The sequence below is a fragment of the Nanorana parkeri genome, unplaced genomic scaffold (assembly GCF_000935625.1).
Source record: "Nanorana parkeri isolate BGI_ZX_2015 unplaced genomic scaffold, ASM93562v1 scaffold930, whole genome shotgun sequence".
NCBI classification, from domain to species: Eukaryota; Metazoa; Chordata; class Amphibia; order Anura; family Dicroglossidae; genus Nanorana; species Nanorana parkeri.
In genome coordinates, this window is record NW_017307198.1 from 225,171 (window position 1) to 246,598 (window position 21,428).

At 44.5% G+C, this 21,428-nt stretch overlaps 1 protein-coding gene across 1 annotated transcript in view; it reads right to left on the bottom strand.

Annotated features, from left to right (window-relative positions):
- Positions 1 to 21,428, bottom strand: part of TRAK2 (trafficking kinesin protein 2) — a 53,770-nt gene that overhangs the window by 29,788 nt on the left and 2,554 nt on the right. Inside the window, exon 2 of the mRNA XM_018566274.1 lies at positions 961 to 1,207. Within this exon, the coding sequence (XP_018421776.1) occupies positions 961 to 1,036 (76 nt within the window). The 5' untranslated portion in view covers positions 1,037 to 1,207. The remainder of the gene's footprint in view (positions 1 to 960; positions 1,208 to 21,428) is intronic.

The window sequence follows — 21,428 nt, forward strand, 5'->3', positions numbered from 1 at the left end:
GGGTTTGGCTTTGCAAAAAAAAACGTTGCCGGGGGGGGGGGGGGGGGTGACACTATGAATACTAATGAATGGAGGAAGAAGAGCACAGAGAGCTCAGTTGTAATATACAGAGTCAGCCATTTCTATGAGGAGATGAAGAGGAAAGCTAGCAAAAAACATAAGTTTCTGTGATCATAAACAAAAGGTGGAAACAGGCTTTTTAAACAATTGTAGAAAGGTTGAATCAGTGTTAAAATAAATTGAAGGGACTTTCTGACTAATGATATCCTGGAAACTTTGCCAGTATACAAGAGATTTTTTTTGTTGCTCTTCATTTTTAAAGCCCAACTATATACAGTATTTTCTTTATGTTTGAATATAGTGTGGAAAAAAACATTTCCCTAAAGTTTTCACTTCTGTCTGCAAGCCCATTAAGGAGATTGTCTCTCACTTCCTGTCCCCCGACAGTGTTTGCAGTTGTCAACAGGACAAGATGGCACAGACCACAATAAAACCATTGCCACAGGTTCTGATCCTTCTACAGTCTACTAAAAATCTTTTTTTTTTCTTTGTTCTTGTCAGAGAGATTTCCGATCAATTCCAATCCTGACATGATGTAGAAGGAAATCCCCCCAATAAAACCTGACCAAGGTTCTCCTAAGCCCTTCCTTGCTCTATCTAAAGCTAAATTAAAAATAATTTGGCTGAAGTTGGGCTGGTGCATGAACACAGATGCATAATACTACAAGGTAAAACAAAACACCTATATATCTGCCAAATGATCTCACTGTTCGCATTGAAATACATATAAGCACAGCTAGAACAGAATAAAAATGTTTAAAAGGTTATAAAAATAAGCAGAAATGTAACAATACAGCTGCATAACCATTAATATCTAACCCATGACATTTATTGCAGTATTCTAATAGCAATGATCCTGGCTGGAATCCTAATCAGAGCAGTGTAATATCCTATACTTACCATTGCCAGGGGCTTTATCTCCACAATGGATATTCATGAGTTTATTTTTTAGGTGCAAGGTGGTTGTTTCTAGCATCTGCTGGGATATCTGGTGAACATTGGTCGTAGAATATAGTTTACTTTTAACGAGGAGGCAGAAAGCCGTGGGACTTCGGTAATCTTCTGTTTGGTTGTGAATACATCTGCAAAAGGGACACTTGTTGTTTTCGGGCAAATGCTTGACTTCACCTTTCTTTCTTCATGTCACCTAAGGCAGAAAACAAAACACACTGTAACCATGATTCACTTATTAAAGTAAAGTCACAAAACCTTTTTTTTAGTTTGTTATAATGTTGGGAGTGGTCAGGAGCTGCCAAGGGTGTGGACATTTAAAACAAAAAAAATCTACTTGTCCAAGGACTAAAGCGGGGGGCAATCTACTTGTCGTGATACCAGAAATAATTTTAACCAAAACCATATTTAAACCCCCCTAAGAAGCGCTTCTCAATTGACAATGCTTAGCAATGAGTGCTCACAATTTGCGAGTGAAATTCAAAATCCATAATGCAGGGCTACACTGGACAGCAGTGTGGGGTACAGGTAGCACACCCGTACCAGCGGAGGGGAAGGACCATCCGCTGAAAGGTAAGTATTGTTATAGAAATTTATCTCGTATTTAAATACGCTGCGCTTAAAAGCACAGTTCTCTGCTCTCCCGGGAATAATCCTGCTGAACGCGCTCAGTAAGGAAACACAGACACTCGCTGTTGTCTCTTCAGATCCTCAGTTGCTGTCCTCTTCACTTGAAGAAGACTTTTTTTATTTATAGGGGTAACACACAGGAAGTACTGGCCACAACAGCCACCACTTCCTCATAAAACAATAGAATACAGAGCCAGCCAATGAAACACATGTATACACCTGAATAGACAATAGAAAAGGGGAGGGTATGCTCATGCATGTGAAGCAACGTGCACAGTTACCAGCTGCTAGTTCATGTTTCACGTGCACATTTGTTAACAATAGATTTTTCCGCCAAAAACACTTACACAAAGGAAGCAGCATGCTTGCACATGGACGACGCCATCTTTAATCTCCCTTAACACTGGAGCGAACTTTATCCAGCATTGCTCAGTGAGCAATGCCCAATAAAGTTATTATGATGCGCATTGATGGGAGCTTATCTGCAGGGACAATGCCATACTACCTCCAGTGCGCTGATCAGACGCATCAGAAATACGTACGCACGTTCCTTTCATAAAGGCAGATATGTATCTTAAATAATACTATGTTCTCAAAGCAAATGCATACACGCCACGCCAATAAATCCGCGCACTGCGCAGGGGCCCTAGCTTGGCATCCACACACTCGCTAAGAGAACATTGCTCCGCCACGCATATCCACTTTAATGGTTTATTCCCAGTGCTGAATAATCCGGGTCACGCTCCAACCCGGACACTGAGGCATGATGACAATAATCAACTAAAAACACATCCTAGTAAAATTTCCACAACAGTATTGAGCAGATAATTCAATTTTCCCAAATTACTTACTGGCAAGCAGGCCGCGACAAGTGATCAGGGTGGCTGTAAATCCGCCCAGATCACTTGTACAAAACAAGCGTTGACTCCCTGCTCTACATTTAGTCCTGCTTGCCCGTAGCAGGGCTAAATGTAGAAAGAAAACACCTTTCCCGCGTCGGGTAATAGGAATCACACACACCTAAGCTCTGATGTTATTTTCATTTGTTCTGGGAGAGGAGCGGTCTTTTGTGAAATCAGTCTCTGGACAGTAAGGCTAGCCACAAACTGATTGATTTCTCTTATTTAGTTCCACGAACTGAACAACAGAAATCATTAGATTCCCCCTTTCATGCTAAACAGAATAGACAAATGGATCCCCATCAATGGCGTTTGTATTCACCAGCTGCTGCTCCCGTGACTGCCGAATAACCAAACACTGTCTGCATCTGACTGGAATCAGGCACTGTTCAGATAATTATTTTCCACCTGAATTCTTCCACAAAAGTTAATTGAAAAAATTTTGTTGAACCGGTTTGTGGCGACACGGCTGCTCACGGCACGAAATTTGAACATGTCAGGAATAGGCTTTAAATATGAGCTGCAGGTGGCCAGCTTAACTAAGAACAAGTACCCCACAGGGTACAGAAATATACTATTTGCCCTGCTAGGGAGATACAGTATAGGGCCTGTGTGAGCAAGCTTCTCAAATGTTTCTCTCCCAATATAACTCTATGGGAATGTGGAAGCAGGTCAACTGCAGGTTAAGTGCACCTGAAATAAATTGTGACAGATATCAAAAGCATCTAAAAAACTGATATAAAAAAATTGAAGGCTGTCAACATAGGCTCTTACTGTCCCCATTTGTCCTAGAGGTCGTTGTCACTTCAGCTGAAAGTGCATATATCTCAATCATTGTTTGTATTGGCCACCTGTTCTGCCCTGCACATCAGTGTACAGTATATACAAAGGTTGCCAATTGGAGGTGACAGAACAAAACTGACTTCATCATTGGGTGTATTTATGTATTGTTAATATTTTAAAGTCGTGGTTCCAGAAACTGGCAAAGCTAGTTAGCAAGTTCCCTTGGGCGTTATTTGCAAAGCAGCATTTCAGTAAATGTTCAGCTTTTAAATATCTATTGTGTCTGAAACCCTGGAGCTGAAATTATTCATAAGCATGCAGACTGTCAAAAAAATATGAAAATATGTGCCGTTCTGCACACGTATGAACTGGTGTTTTCTGCTGTGTTGGCAATTTCAATATAGTTTCCCATGTTTAACTTTTGATTGCAAGCATTCCTTGTGCTCCAAGAAAGCCCTTTGCTACCACAACACTCTACAGTACATTTCCATAGGTAACAGACAATCCCATAAAGCGGACCTTTACCCCCTTTGGCTAAAGCTGAGGCCTTAAGCTGAACAAGGACAAAACATGACTTGCTTTGTAAACTGTTTCCAGAATGACATTTCATCTTTGAGCCACAAAACATTTGGCACTTGCACAACACATAATAACTACCATATTACACAGAAGGAGGCGCAGCACAAGTTGTAAAAAAATGCAAGCAAACATTCTCCACTTACCAGAATTAAACTTCACATGGATTTGGGGCAATTTATGATTTCTGCCTGGAAAATGCCAGGTTATATCAGGAAGGTTATGGCCCTTCTGGTGCCAGTTACATATAAAAGGGTCATAAAAGTCTCAGACTTATCATTGCAGCAATTCTGAACAGTACTTTAATCCGTTGAATGGCTTACACATGACATGTTTTGCTTGAAAGAAAACCTCACCGAGAAAAATACAGGGATTGCCATTGCGGACATTGATCTGAAAATGATAGTTGCCTGGCTAACTGTGAAAATACTTTGTGACACTGACCAGACCTGGGATACTGATTAGGAAAGTCAGAACTCTAAAGGTGGCCATACACTTTACAACCATCGCAAGAACTTAGTCTTGCGATGGTTGTAAAGTAATTTAAAAAACGTACGCTCTGCCCATCTTGGACAGGCAGATCGTACTCTCGATCATCGCAAGCCCGCCCCCCTGTGGGGCGGGCTTCCGATGACCGCAATGCTGAACGGGCAGTGTGCGCGTGCGTGTGCGCACACCGGCCCGTTCGGCATTTGTCTCCCGAGCATCATTCAAACCAGCCGAAAATCGTACGATTTTCGGCTGGTTTTCTAGCGTGCGCCTTAGACAAAAGACGTGCGACCGTACAGTAGAAACGGTCGCACGTCTTCGTTCACACTGCTCGATTCTCGTACGATCGTGGGATTTCCCGCAATTCTCATACGAGAATCGAGCAGTGTATGGGAACCTTAAGGGTAGGTTTACACTGGCGCTGAGACTAAAACACCTATAACATTTTTAGATGTATTTCAGAGGTGTTAGAAAAGTGATTTCTGAAGCTCTCTGAATGCCTTTTTTTTTGCAGGGGAGAGGGGCAAGGAGAAGAATGAGTCTTGTCGCAGTGCTCTGAAAATGAATGCCAAACGCCAAAGGGAGCGTTCAGAACGTGTTTACAGTGCACTTCCATTGACTTGAACGGAGATATCTGGCAAGCTTTGCAAGTTGTAACCCCTGCCAAACGCAACAGGTGTTTGCGTTGTTATGTTATAAAATATATTATGTTATGTTATAAAACATTTATTCTTACCCATATTTTTGGTAAAATATAAAAAAGTCGGGGTCACGTCGGGTAAATAGACACCAAACATGTCAAGCCTTAAAATTGCACCCACCCGCAAAAGTCGCAAAAAACTACCACACTGAAAATTGCCCATATACGCTTTTACCGCTCATCAGTTTAGTGTTATCAGTAATTAATGGCTCTAAAATGATTGCTCTCACTCTGACGTTTGCGGCGATATGTAACATGTGCGGCGCAATACACGCAATTGACGTTTTCGCACGTAGGCGCACCAGACGCATATCTACGTGTGTATGTGGGGGGCGGGGGACTTAAAAACATTTTTTTATTACCTTTAGGAAGCAAACACCTGCTTCACCGGCTTCTCTCCGGTTTCTGTACCGGAGAGTGACAGAGGAATGCGGAAGTGATGTAATACACATCACTTCCTGCATTCCGAAGAGGAGGAGGAGATCAAACAGAGCTCATGTACTAAAGAATTTATTTACAACGGAGTTTAATTACAACGGACGGACAGCAGGTGGTTAAAGAATTATTTATATATTTGTCCGCTCGTCACAGACGAGCGGACAAGTGGATTTTTCAGGCCCTGTGTGTATATAACACATTTGACATCAAATTAGATTTGAAATGGCCACGGCACCTTTATTGGTTTCAATTAATATTGAATTTATGAAACAAAGCTGATAACCAAATTAAATCACCAATTAAACCAACCGTAAATTGCTCAGCCATTACTACTCGAGCAATAATATAAATAACCTGAAACCAAACAAGCCTCCTGCAAAAAGGAGTGTGAAACCACATAAGAGGAGCGGTGACAAATTACACCCCTATAAACAAAGTCTTAAAGGAGAACTATGAGGTGAGTGCTTTTCACTCACTTCATAGTTCTAGCCGACCTGTGACAATGAGACTGTCACAGGTCGGCTCAGTAGATCGGGAGGTGAGCGAACACATACAGGCGTTCGCTCACCTCTCGATCCTGTCACGGCTCTCTGCCGTGACAGGGGAGGGGCTGGATTCCCCCCTCCCCGCTCCGCCAGCGCTGACTGGTGGAACGGACGGGGGAGGGTACAGCTGGCTCTGCCTCTAGATAAGCAGAGCCAGCTGTCAGTCACACAGCTGGGCGGATCCCGGCATAATTGTCAGGATCCGCTTCAGCATCTCAGCGGTATTCTGAGCCTAGGGTGACGGGAGGACGCTAGTTTGTGTCCTCCCGTTACCCTAAGGAGAACTATGGGGAAAAGCCTTAACCCCATAGTTCTCCTTTAACCTTCATTCTTATTCCAGATCAGTAACTCATTAAGTACCAAAGACATTGGACCAGCACGCCAGCCAGGGAACTAGTATAAACATGACAGCAATGGCAGGTTTCCTTCAACCACTTTTTATTGCCATACGTTTAGGGCTAGTTCACGCCAGAACTGCGTCTGCCGTGCAATGCATTTTGCTGCGATTTTACCACGAGCAATGCTTTTTTGGTTAAAATGGGATTTCAGGTGCATTTGCATGCGTTTTAATGCATTCCGTTGGGATCTGATGTAGTTGAAAAAGGGCAAGCAGTTTTTTTTGACTGTACTGGTGTGAATAGAGCACAAGAAGTCCCAAGGGAAAGTTTTGCGATGTATTTTGGATACAGCAGCCAAACTGGACTGACTGCATCACAACTACATCTGGTGTGAACTAGCCCTTATGAACAGCAAAGTGGTCAATGCTTATGTGAAGTGCTGTTAAACGTCACAGCAGAAACAAGCAGTGTGGCCATTAATATCGGTGAACCCAGCTGTCTTCAAACAGCTCACTGACACTGGTTTTCAGAGCCCATCTGAGCGGCTCTGTATTTCCTGATCTATGCGACTGGTCATAGAGAGACCAATCACACTGCTCACAGATGTAAACAATGTAGTGTTTACATCACGGTTAAGGGTTTTACCCTTGGCATGGTGACCTTATTGCCACCCACTGTGAATAGGATCAAAACATCGACACAGATCTGCAATGAGAATGAGGAAAGATTACAGCCAATAAAAAAAAAAAAAGATAACAGAAATGTTATTGTCTGTTTAAACATTACATAATTCACCATTCATTAAGCTGTGTATGTCATATAAAAATTCCTCGGTTTAAAAGGGACAGACGATTGTCGCCTGTATGCAGAGTTCCATGTTACTGCTCATAAGAATATGCAGTCAAATTGAGTACAGCTTAGGCCTCATTCACACAATGCTTAAAAGAGAACTATGGGGTAACCTTTTTATCAAATAGTTCTCATTAGGGTCACGGGAAGACATATACTAACCTCCTTCCGTGACCCAAAGCTCAGTATATAGCAGGCTATTCCTTGCTATATACTGAGAGCGCCACAGTCGGGACAGATCCGGACGACACTGTCGAGATCCACCCAGCTGCGTGACTGACAGCTGGCTCTGCCTATCTAGAGGCAGAGCCAGCTGTATCCACCCCCTCCCTCGTCTGTTCCTCCAGTCAGCGCTGGAGGATTGGAGAGGGAACTCCCTGTCAGTCACCGCTCTCTGCAGGGAGATGATTGGGAAGTGAGCAAGCGACGGTATGTGTTCCCTCACATCCCGATCAATAGAGCGACAGTTTCATTGTCACACGTTGGCTCTAACTATGAGGATGAGTGGAAATCAATCACCTCATAGTTCTCCTTTAAGGCTACGGCTGGGGATTCCTGTGGCAAGAACCTACAGATTCTTGAGGAAGGAATCCCAGTGGGTAAGTACAGATGCGGCTGCTGTGCCCGTTTAATTGAATGACAGGCTGACAGCGGCCACATCTGTCAGTGGCTGTCCTCATGTAATCATACATGGAATGATTACCTGCCGTTCAGGATAGATGATTGTCCAGGGAACATTTAGCTGAGCCTAATGTTTATGGTCAGCTCATACAGTGCAGGGGGTCTTGGGGAGAAGTTTTCAATGGCACTTAAAAAGAACTCTGGGTCAAAATGTCATTAACCCTTGCAGTGAGGCTACCCCCACACTGCAAGGGTTAAGTGCTAATTTTTGCCTAGGGTCAAAAATAAGTTATAGTCAGCTGGCCAGCTGTCACAGCTCTCCCTTCTGCCTGTCTCCTCCTCATGTCCTTTACCCAGGGATCTCAAGTCTCCCTGATGTTCAGGGAGTCTCCCTCTTTTGGACAGCAGCTCCCTGATGTCCGCAAGAGAGGCATTAAAACCAAAAAACAGAAAGGGAACCTCCCTGAAATAAGGTTTTGCAGGTTGGGATGTACCAGGGATGGCCAAACTGCGGCTCTCCAGCTGTGGTGGAACTACGAATCCCATGAGGCTTTGCAAGATTCTCACAGCCACAAACATGACCCCTGGAGAGAGATGCTTCATGGGATTTGTTGTTTCACCACAGCTAGAGGGCCGGAGTTTGGCCATCCCTGCCCTATACCCTGTGTATAGGACATGACGACTCAGGCCCTGTTCACACCTTTACGTTTTGTCGCGCGTTCAAGGCTCTATGAAGGCTCTACAAAACGTACAAACATGAAAATCCCATTGTTTTCTATGGGTATGGTTCACACCTTTCCGTATTTCCGCCCGTCTGAACGCCCTACAAAACGCCCTTCGCCCCAAACAAGTACATGTACTTCTTTGGGCCGCTTTTGTTGGGCGTTTCCATTGGGATACAGCCAAGTAGCCCTCGAAAACGCGCGTTTGTCGCGCGTTTTTTTACCGCGAATCGCGGTAAAAAAACGCGCGACAGACGGGCATATTCAATATGCCTAGGTGTGAACCCAGCCTCAGGGACATTAGACCACTGCAGCGGAGGGGGGGAAGAGACGCTCCAGGGACCAGTCCAAGAGCTGACTGGCTTGGAGGATTGGGTGAGTAAAACATTTTTTTATTTTTGATTCTTCTTTAACCCCTTCATGACTGAGGCCTTTTTTTCATTTTTTGTACCCATGTTATATTCCACATTTATCGCAAAAAAAAACCACCACAGCCAAAATTTGCCATAGGCGACACTTTAAAAGATGTTACCGCTCATCAGTTTAATGTTATCAGTGATTGATGTCTCTAGAATTATTGCTCTCATTGCGACATTCGCGGTGATATATAACACGTGCAGCATAATTGGAGCAATCGCTGTTTTTGCGCGTAGGCGCATGTAACGGATTTTTGCGCATCTATGTGGGGGACTTTTAACCCTTTCGCTGCCAAGGACGTATGGCATACGGACCTACAAAAGTGCTTCCAGCTAGTGTGTGTAAATTTGTGAGCATTTTTTTTTTTACACTTAACTTTGTTATCACATAGGGTGCTCCTATGTGATAACAAATTACAGGTCCCCTTTAAGGAGACATCATGGGTCTCTAAGACCACCTAGGGACCCCCAGAAAAGCTGATGAAGCACAGATCTGCTTCATCAGCTTCTCTCCGGTCTCTGTACCGGAGAGTGACAGAGGAATGCGGAAGTGATGTAATATACATCACTTCCTGCATTAGGAGAGCGGAGGGAGTTCGGGTACTGATCTCCCTCATTTCTCAGTGAACAGAGCCACATCGCCCGGGATGGATGGACCATCCATCCCGGGATTGCGGGGACAGCGACCAGAGGTGAGGAGGGGGGGGGGCACCCTCACTTGAATCATACAAGCGATCGGGTGTCTTTACAGACGCCGGACCGCTTGTATGTAAACGGATACCATATGTAGATCAGCACAGATACCGATACTAGTATCGGTGCATCCTTAGTGCCAGGGCCAGCTGCAAACGCTGCGCCCCTGGTAGTTCTGCCACTGACTCCAAGCTGTAGAGGGAATACAAATCTCAGCAATACATTATAGAGCAATGCAGAATACCATCAGCTATAGAAGACTACAAATCCCAGCAATACAGAATAATACCATCAGCTACAGAGGACTACAAATCACAGTGATACATTATATAGCAATGCCGAATGTCACCGGCTATAGAGGATTACAAATGCCAGCAATGCATTATATATCAATGCAGAATAATATGAAGCTACATACTCTATGCTGCTCTGGGGTGGCAGCCTGATGTCTCCAGTGGAGGATCTCAGGAGAGCTATGCATGGTCTCACCAGGAGGCCGGTGGGCGTGGGTGGCATGCTTCCACAGGAAGGAGGAGATGTGCAGCCGACTTGAAAGCGCTGTGAGGTCCCCAGAAGGCGTGTACTCGTGTAAATGCCCAGTATCGGCACGCTTAATATAAGGGATCATTTCTTTTTTTAAATGGTGGTCTGAGAACAGTGTCTTATAAATAATTTGACAGGCTAGATAAAAGAATAAAAGCCATATGTCTAGCCGCCCAAACTGATGTAACTGGATTATCCCGATTTTATCTCCCAACATTCTATTTTTATACCACGTCTGAACAAATGTAGTTTATAAAAAAAGTTTATATTTTACTTTGAAATACCATTTCCTCTTGCAAGGCAAGTTTCCCTTCCCTTTTTCTCTCAAAATTAAAAAAGGAACATTTGAACAATGACAAAGACAGGCTGTACACATAAAAACACTTAGTGATGGAATAAAAAAAAAATTCTGGAAAGCAGGAGGTATGTAAACAGGCATATTTATAAAGGAAGTACAAAGTGCATTAACCTATAATAAGCAATCATCTGTGAGCTGGTATCAATCCATAAGGCTGGGTTCACACCTAGGCGTATTGAATATGCGCGTTTGTCTTGCGATTCGCGACAACTGCCCGTTTCCGAGGGCTTCTTGGCTGTATCCCAATGGAAACGCGAGACCAAAACGCCCCAAAGAAGTACATGTATTTCTTTGGGCGTAGGCCGTTTTGTATCGCGTTCTGACGGGCGGAAATATGGCAAGGTGTGAACCAGACCCATTGAATACAATGGGATTCAGATGTTTGAGCGTTTTGTAGAGTGTTCGTCGAGCGTTGAATGCGCTACAAAACGTTCAGGTGTGAACCAGGCCTTAGGGTTAGTTCACATCAGAAACTGCATCACAACTCCATTTTGATGCATTTAAAAAAAAACTAAAATGCTGCATTGTACTAGATGATTTTATGGGCAGGAATTCACTCTCTCCTCCAAATATAGCACCCTGCTACAAGAGGGGATCGAACCATAAGTGGAGCTGGAACAGCGAACGGAGCCTCACCACCTTTAAACCCCTCTACCTCTTTCCACCTCCCCCATCCCTCCCCCCTCCCCCTCATTATCACTGTCCCCCTCTTTTTGTCTTCTTGCTTCTACATATTTCATCTCCCTGTGTAGTGAGGACTCTGTGATCTACCTTATATGTATTATGACATCGGTGATCCCGACATCGGTGTCGAGATCCGCCCACCTGCGTGAGTGTCAGCTGGCTCTGCCTATCTAGAGGCAGAGCCAGCTGTACCCGCCCCCTCCCCCGTCCGTTCTGCCAGTCAGCGCTGGCGGATCGGAGCGGGGAGGGGGGAATCCAGCCCCTCCCCTGTCACTGCAGATAGCCGTGACAGGATCGAGAGGTGAGCGAACGCCGGTATATGTTCGCTCACCTCCCGATCTACTGAGCCGACCTGTGACAGTCTCAGTGTCACAGGTCCGCTAGAACTATGAGGTGAGTGAAAAGCACTCTCCTCATAGTTCTCCTTTAACAATCCTTTTTGTCTACAAAATGTTTAAAATTTCAAAAAAAGAATTTCAAAAAAAGAATATAAAAACTAAAATGCTAATTAGACAATTAGGTCACTTCCTTTTTCCTGTCAGAGCATTTTCTTTGTTTGTTTTGGAGCTCAGACATGCTTGCTTTGTTGGCAGGCATGGTGATAGTGTTGGCTGCACCTACAAAGAGAAGGTCCCTGGATGATGACACAATCAATTCTGTGATTTGTTTTTTTATGCATTCCGTTGCATTTTTAAGCGTTTGCATACGTTTTTTGATAGGTTGATGCATTCCGTTGCAATTAGATGCAGCTAAAATAGGACGAGCAGTATTTTTTCTGACTGCATCTGAACGGACTGCAATGGTGTGAATACAGCACAAGAAAGCCCATAGGAAAGCATTGTGATGTATTTTGGCTGCAGCAGCCAAACTAAACGGACTGCATGACAACTGCATATGGTGTGAACTAACCCTTAAAGTGAAACCTAGTTGCTATGGGTCGCACTGTGCATATACACAAGGTCACAGCCTCACCTAAGCAATTTGTTATGCATTTCCCAAAGATTCCCATTACAGCCAAGGCTGCCCATTAACACTTGAGCATTGTGCTGCCACTCAAATTAACTTTTTTAGGTTTTCTTGGCTTTTAGAGGCAGCACCTGGAAACATGCGACATAGCGAGTTTTTGCACCAGGCAAACTCAGGCCAGTGAACAAAATATAGGATTCAGGAGTGTCTATGCTGATGTGGAAACTTTTATCTGCCTGGTGTGGGCCCACATGGACCTCTATGACCCCAATGATGCCCTTTACAAGACCCATGGCAAGCATTAAAGGGCCTGGAGAGGAAACAGGGCGTGAAGATTTTACAGCATTTGCAACTCTAATAACACAACGGCGACAACATACGACAGTGGCAGGCAACCTCAGATGTGCTGATACCACAAATCCCATCATGCCTTTGCGACTGGCAGTCATACCTGTAGCTGTTATGAGTTTTGCAATGCCTCATGGGACATATAGTTCAACAACAGCTGGCATGCGGAGGTTGTCACAGATGATACTGCTGTACAATGGGCAAAACCAAATGCCCGAAACACATGAAAAGGGGTTGAAAAGCGCAAACACAAAAAAAAAAAATGCTTCAAAGTCGTCTGAAAACACTAACGCTGAAGTTTAGGGGCTGGTGCAGACCTGAGCGATCTAGGACGCGTGGGCTAGATTTAAGATTAGTGAATGAGAGGAGAACGCAGGGTGTTAACTGGAGTATTTCTCAATTATAACAGTAGAATTTGGCTGTATTTACAGGCAAGTGTTCTCCATGATATGGGAGTAAAGCCGGGACTTTTATTAATCCCCATGTTTAATGTTGTTGTGCTTCTTCCAGTCATCTCATCCCTTGCCTGACTAGATTTCATTACATTTACTGCACTTATCACTATTTTATTGCATGACACCAAGCTTAACCTATTAGCACCGGTATGACAGGTTAAGAAAAAGTATGTCACAACCATGCCAGAAATGATAGCCAGCCATACAATGCTGGGGAGATAACGTGTCTATTTTTGGATCCCACTGTGTTGACAATTTTGGAAGTGGAGAATTACGTGCTAGAACATACCACATTCTGCCCTTCAGATTGCTGCATCACAAAATTGTCAAATGCAAACAAAGACTTATAGATTCTGTTAGAACAGGATTTGAAATAGAATCATAAAAGAGCAATATGATAAATAGAAAAATGTGAAAGTACAGAAATGAACAGGGTTATTCACAAAAGGGTGAATAGTTTGGAGAAGGCAGGAGAAGTGAACAATCTAGGCCAAAATAGCTGATTTGGAAAAATTCTCCAATTCAGCTTACTTTCCAGTTCAGCTATGTTGTCCTAGATTGATCACTTCTCCTGCCTTCTCCAAACTCTTCACCCTTGTGTGAATAACCCTGTAAGATGTCAGTTTTTAAAGTGACACTGTGACCTTGCCTATGCAGGGCAAAGTGTCAATGTATCTGCAAAGGGCATCCCTGTCCCCCTTATACTCACCAGCACTCCTATGCAGCTCCTTGCTTCTCTGCAGCTGGTAAATGTAACCACCATTACCGGTTATATGGGAGCAGCCAGTGTAACAAATGGCAAACGCAAATATAGCAAAGGATGAATTGGCTGTTAGCACCCAATTCATCCTTTGCTATATATGCGTTTGCCATTTGTTTCACTTTGAGATCGATATATACACACACACACACACACTCATAGATTAGCGTTAGGACCATAGTATACAGAGGGGCCTTGATGAGGCAGTGTAGCTTCCACTTATTTGGCAAAATTTGTGCAATTAAAATCTCTATTTTTAAATGAGAACTATGGGGTTAAGGCTTTTCCCCATAGTTCTCCTTAGGGTAACGGGAGGACACAAACTAGCATCCTCCCTTCACCCTAGGCTTAGTATACCGCGAGCTGTAGCTCACGGTATACTGAGACGCCGCAGTATACCGCCAGCTGCTGCTCGCGGTATACAGAGACGCCGCAGTATACCGCCAGCTGCTGCTCGTGGTATACAGAGACGCCGCAGCTGAAGCGGCCTATCTAGAGGCAGAGCCAGCTGTACCCGCCCTCTCCAATTCCGCCAGTCAGTGCTGGCGGATCGAAGCGGGGGGAATCCAGTCCCTCGCCTGTCACGGCAGAGAGCCGTGACAGGATCGAGAGGTGAGCGAACGCCTGTATGCGTTCGTTCACCTCACGATCTACTGAGCTGATCTGTGACAGTGTCATTGTCACAGGTCGGCTAGAACTATGAGGTGAGTGAAAAGCACTCACCTCATAGTTCTCCTTTAACCCTAATAGTAGGGTAATTTGTAATTTGTTTTCCAGTCTAGCTGGTAAGTGTGCTGGGAAATTTCTGCTTTTGTATGTACAGGCTTAGCAGCCAGTCACTAGGCCTGAACACTGTCACATGAACGGGGTAGTGACATTACTGCTTCCCCATGCTGCAAGGGAGCACAGGTAAGGGGAGTATAAGGGGGTCAGGGGATGCTCCTTGCAGAGAAACTGTCACTTTGCCCAGCAGCGTGACCACGACTTTTGAAAACAAACCCAATGTGTCACGTATCAAATTCAATACTGCCAGCAGATATCAGGCACCTCCAGATACCTTCACATCAGGTCCTTTCTTGGTGTAAGCACCCTAGATGTCAGGAATGGCCAAGTGTTAGAAAATGTACTTATTTCTTGGCATCACTATTGTCCACTGAAGCTGCCCATCTAAATAATGGGCCACAAGTGAGGCTTGGGAGATGAGGAATGGGTGCTGCCATGCTTCTGATTCTAAGCACCCCAAGCATTCTGGACATAGGGAGGGCTTACACTGAGGAACAACCTAAGACACCAGGAGTTGCCTCCTATGTGCTGACTGCAGAAGACAACTTTGGGTTCATGTTAATATTGCAAGTAGAGCTGTGTTTTTCTATAACAAATTATAAAAAAGGTGGGGAAAAAGTAATTTGGGGTTTTGGCCCGGCAAATTCTGCTGCGGAAGGTACGTGCATTCATTTCAATGGCACCCTAAACACGCCTCTCACCCACAGTGTGATCACCCACACTGGAATGCACGGTCTCGCATTGCTGTGTGTTCCAGTGCAGTGCGATTCCAAAAAATTGTGCATGCACTTTTATTCTGAAGTAAACTGTAGGTTTGTAACACTGCATTTGTGTATTTTATTTTAAATTAAGGGTGGTATTTAAAAAATTTTATTTGATTAATCGAAAAAATAATCTGCCAAGTACCGGTAATCGATTATAAAAATACTCATTAGTTGCAGCTCGATAAAGGGTCACTCATGGTTCTGAAATCACAAAACATGATGTTTTCTTTTGTGGTCTCTCCCTAGTTTAAAAAGGCAAAGTCCACCTTTACCAAAAAAATAAAAACACACACATATTCATAAAAGAAAAAATGTGCATTTATTATTTCTTTGCATTGGAGCCAGTAAAGCATTGCAACCAAGATCAGTGGATCACGGGTGCAATGCGCTGGCTCCTGCAGACTCTTCCAGTTGTCCCTGGCTGTACCGAGGTGTGGACATTAAGTAACAAGGATGGGAGGAAGTGTCAGTGGACTACAAGTACTACTGGTGGCAGATGGGACTTATAGTCTTTCCATTCACAGATCCTGTCAAAGTATCGGTCAATAAATGACACAGATGTCATTTTTTTTCTGCTCGCGCGCGCCCCCCTAGCAGGCACGCACGGGCAGAAAAGACCCGACCAATGCAAACAACCGTTACCGGGTGTCTCACATATAGACGATCGGCGGCTCCATAGCCCACCGATCGTCTATATGTGCTCGTTTTTACGGCGCAATGTCCCCTAATGTCCACAGGTGACATTAGGGGTCCTGGAGACCCCTAATGTCACAAAGCAGTAAAGATTAGCAGCCCAGCCATCTGCTGACTGGAAATAACATGATACACTCATACAAGACATCATATTTACCTGACTTAAAACAAAAAAGGTTTTCACTTTTTTTTTCCAGTGATGCAAATAAATAAATCTTTACAATCCCTTCGAATTATTTCACAATCTGACAGGCAAATACTTTACCATGAGAACAGCATCTATGATAATGAGAGTATATGCATGTACGTTGTGCTGGATTTGCATGCAGTAAACCGTTTGCTGCGGCAGACCTTCCATGCCCTTGGACACAGAAGTAAAGCAGAGACTATTATGAAATCACATGATGTATTAACGCCGTTGTCTTCCCTCCAGCCATCTCATCCCTTGGCTGTGTCCTTACAGCAGCTGTAATTACGGATTGGAAGCTGATGGAATCTGAATACTAAAACAGACCATATGTATCTTCCTACAGTCACACAGACCTCGGATTATGACTCATCCAGATCAATATAAATGTTGGCAGATTAACACATCTAAAAACAATCGAAATGATGTATAAAAACTGAAGGTGTCACCAATATCAATAGTGCCAAAAAAACCCCCCAAATAATTAGTTTGCACACCAACACCAAGATTTTAATATTCTAGACCCAGTGCCGATAGTGACATCATCACCTTGCTATACATAGCCTGAGCAGAGCTTGTGGGAGGGACCCAGCATGCCCTATCCACTACGGGCTGTCTGCAGAAAACTACAGGAAGAGGCGGGTACAAGACCAGTCACCCTGCACAAGGATAGAGAGCACTAGTGACCAGTCTTTACTACAGGAAGCTTCTGTAGAGACGCAAAGTTTAATGCTGCATTACTGAACAGATCTAGAAGAAATACACAAAGCACCCAAAGATTCAAGTAAGAATACACATACCTCTTGTATTTAGACAAAATGTATATTATCCCAGAGTCCAGCTTTAAAAATCACTCAGCCTCATAGTTCTAGCCGACCTGTGACAATGAGACTGTCACAGGTCGGCTCAATAGATCGGGAAGTGAGCGAACACATACCGTTGCTCGCTCACTTCTCGATCTATCCCTGCAGAGAGTAGTGAATGTCACTCATGGCTCCCCGCAGGGATTTCCCCCTCCACGATCCTCCAGAACGGACAGGGAGGGGGGCGGGTACAGCGGGCTCTGCCTCTAGATAGGCAGAGCCAGCTGTCACTCACGCAGCTGGGTGGATCCAGACAGTATTGTCGGGATCCGCTCCGGCGTCTCAGTATACCGCGAGCTGAGCTTTGGGTGACGGAAGGACGCTAGTTGGTATAATCCCGTTACCCTTAGGAGAACTATGGGGAAAAGCTCTGACCCCATACTTCTCCTTTTATATCACGTACGGCTCCCTCTCATGGGCAGGGCCCTCCTGGATTGGATTGAATTGTAATTGTATCGCCTTCCTTTATCTTGTAACAAAATCCCGGCACTAAATAAATCCTATACAATAGTAATAATAATAAAAAAGATAACATGCATGAGGCATTTCTCTGCAGGCTAAAGTGTGACAAGCACCATCAAGAATAAATTCTACCAATTGCACTGTAACATTTTCCCCTGAAAGGGAATGTGATGCTGTTACATGCAATAACCACCTACAAATACCATATATTTACACAGTCTATATATTCTCTTCTGTCCCAGCGTGGGATTGCTTTCATTTCCCCATAGCAATCCCTGCAAAAGGGGATAGCTCCTGCCATAAAACAAGCATTGTATACGTCTCATGTACCTCTCTCCACCCAACACACTTCCCGTGCTGCTTGCACATCGGCACACAATGCAGCTCAGAATAAAACACAACCTGGCCATGTGACAACTCGAATTAAGCAGCCTCGGCTCAGCTGACAACCAGGACATCCTGTTGGCTGAAGAGATTTGCGCAGGGCAGCATTGGACACACAGGCGTGACAATAAAAGATGATTCAAGATCTCCCAGCGACATCTTATTTCCTAAATGACTCTTGGTGCCAAGTGTACCAACTAGGAGTTCTAGAAGGCTTTTGTCAGCGGCATGCCAGGCTCCTTTCAGTGTCGACTTTGGCTCAGCGAGTGCTGTAGGGGGATTATCCCTTTTCAAGTCAATTTAATTACTTTAGTCTTATAAGAGGCTTGTCACTGAAGCTTAAAGATTAAGAAGCTGGATAGTCTCAGAAATGCAGAGGACGTTAGCCAAAAGGGTTGTGAAACAGACTCAGTCATCAAAAAAACAAAAATGAAAAGATGCCTTCATGTATGTACCTAGAGATCCTCACACATAGCAGTCTCTAACATTCTGCCTTCATGTATGTACCTAGAGATCCTCACACATAGCAGTCTCTAACATTCTGCCTTCATGGCGGACTGTGAGGTCATTTTTCCAGGCAAAGCTCCAACATTTTTTGCCCTTCTACATTCCCATTGGCATACTACAGGATGGACAATATCATATGGAATTCAGGAGCCAGTCCGCCCAATCTAGGAGCCAGCTCTATTGAAAACACTTAGCCTGCATTCACACCTGAGCGACATGAAATATGCGCGTTTTCAGCCCGTGTTTTTGTAGCGCGCTTTACGCATAAAAAGTCAAAGATTTGCTCGCAAAAAACGTATGACATTTATTTGAATAGACCAACGCAAAACTGCAGCAAACCACAATGCTGTCAGAATAAAAAAAAACAGAGCTTGCAGCTGATTGGCTGCAAGCCCTGCCAGGCCAAGAATTTTCTAACCTGCTCCTTTGATCAGCTGATCAAAGGGATGGTCAGAAGTCTACTGACAGCAGCAACCACTGTGCGAATTCAGGCGAAAGCGGACAAAATTTGTACTATGTATACCCGACTTAACATTGGGGCTGCAAGCAACTTTTCTCATTATGGATTAGTTGGTTGGATCCCCTAGCTCTCTCCTCCACGCAGGGAGGAGGGCACAGCAAGCAGTGGGCGGGTGCAATAGCCAGTATGCTATTGGCTATTGCAATTTAAACTGGCCAATAGCAGGCTGGCTTTTGCACCAGCCCAATACCTGCTGTATTCACATTCAGCTGCTGTCTGCGGAATCTTTCCACTGGCAGCTGTCATTCCCTGGCTGAAGCTATGCAAGCGCCATGTGCTTACATTACAATAATTAAAACAAAAAATGTGTATGTATGTATGTATTATATATATATATATATCTAGATAGATAGATATATAAATAAAAAGTCGGTTTCGGTGTGACAAATTCTGCTGTGGGAGGTGCGTTGCAGTGCCATGTATGTCAACGGACCCCAAATGGGCCTCCCACCCACAATGTAATCGCCCACACTGGAACGCACAGTACCACAGTATTCCGAAGCAAACTTTAGGTTTGTAACACTGCATGTGTGTATTTTATTTTAAAATTAATGGTGGTATTTAATTTTTTTATGTGAATAAATCGAAAAAAAATATCAACCAACGAATCGATAGTAAAAATAATCATTAGTTGCAGCGCTATTCCTAATGCTATACCGGAGGCCTGCTGAGCAGAGTACGCTGCAAGTGAATACAGCCTAAACTGGGAGCTATCCCATCCTGTAACTGGACAATGACAAGGAAGCAGCAAACATGTGAGACCACCACTCTACTTTCTCCTCTCCCAGACTGACTGCTAATTTGCAGCAGGCTAACAAAGATAGATTCTGGTCTTTTTTTGCCAACTGCATGGAAAATAAGTTTAATGATTGTAGTGTGGCTTTTATTATTTAGCCGTAGTTCATCTTTAATTAGCTGCATACAAGGAAACTATCCTTTAAAACAGTACTGGTCATGCTTGGTAACGCCTGGCTAAGTCAGTAAGTGATGTCAATGTTCCTGAAGTGGCTGTCTCTGAATGATGTGTCTGAAGGGCACACACAATGTATCACTTATTCATGGCTCAGGTCACACTTTAACCCTTTCCAGATTAGATCACTTGGCATTTCATGTGCGCTTGTCTTGTTAAAAGGAGAACTATGAGGTGAGTGCTTTTCACTCACCTCATAGTTCTAGCCGACCTGTGACAATGAGACTGTCACAGGTCGGCTCAGTAGATCGGGAGGTGAGCGAACACATACCGGCGTTCTCTCACCTCTCGATCCTGTCACAGCTCTCTGCCGTGACAGGGGGAGGGGCTGGATTCCCCTCTCCGATCTGCCAGCGCTGACTGGTGGAACGGACGGGGGAGGGGGCGGGTACAGCTGGCTCTGCTTCTAGATAGGCAGAGCCAGCTGTCACTCACGCAGCTGGGCAGATCCCGTCATCTACGTCGGTATCCGCTTCAGCTGCGGCGTCTCAGTATACCGCGAGCTGTAGCTTGCGGAATACTGAGCTTAGGGTAACGGGAGGACGCTAGTTTGTGTTCTCCCGTTACCCTAAGGAGAACTATGGGGAAAAACACTGACCCCATACTTCTCCTTTAAATATATATTCTGCATTATTGTAATGTCACGTTGTTTTACCACAAAGGAGGACTCTGGGATCAAACATTAGTATCACAGGACGAAAAGAAGAAGTACTACAATCCACACATTCATCCTACTAAACAAATGAGAAGTGAACAGGAACTGAAACTCCCAGGTAATAATAAACCGAAAGGAGTACAGACACAACAATGTACTATACCTCAAGTCATAAGGTTTTTGCTTTGTTGTTGCTTGTTTTAAAGCCTAGGAAAACAGAAAACGTACCCTCGCAGTCTAAGGACCGCTGACGTCATCATATCCAAGGCAGGTCCATTGACCTGCATTAGACATGAGGAGGCTGAAGAACATTCCAACATCTGGAACAGAGGGGAGCATTAGTAAGCGCAGAATGACGCAGGAGCGGAGATCAGGTGAGTTGTACAGCTTTATTTGAGCTCCCTGGACAAAACAAGCACTTAGCTATTGCAGTGCAGGGGTAGGGGTAGGAGTACACCCCCCCCCAAGTTCTGCTTCAAGTTGATCATACACTGGTTGAATTGTGCGTGGCCCTGCTAGCACAGTTCTGTTTGACCAAAGTTCTTTTGTCAATTGACTTTTATTAAAGGAACCAGACTGCAAATTGTTGAGAGAACAGTGCCTGTAACTAATCAGCTTTTTGGGGGGAAACATGTTGTGGACCCCCTCCATCCTCCAAGGCCGTGGACCCCCTCCAATGCCATGGACCCCCTCCATCCTCCAAGGCCGTGGACCCCCTCCATCCTCCAAGGCCGTGGACCCCCTCCATCCTCCAAGGCCGTGGACCCCCTCCATCCTCCAAGGCCGTGGACCCCCTCCATCCTCCAAGGCCGTGGA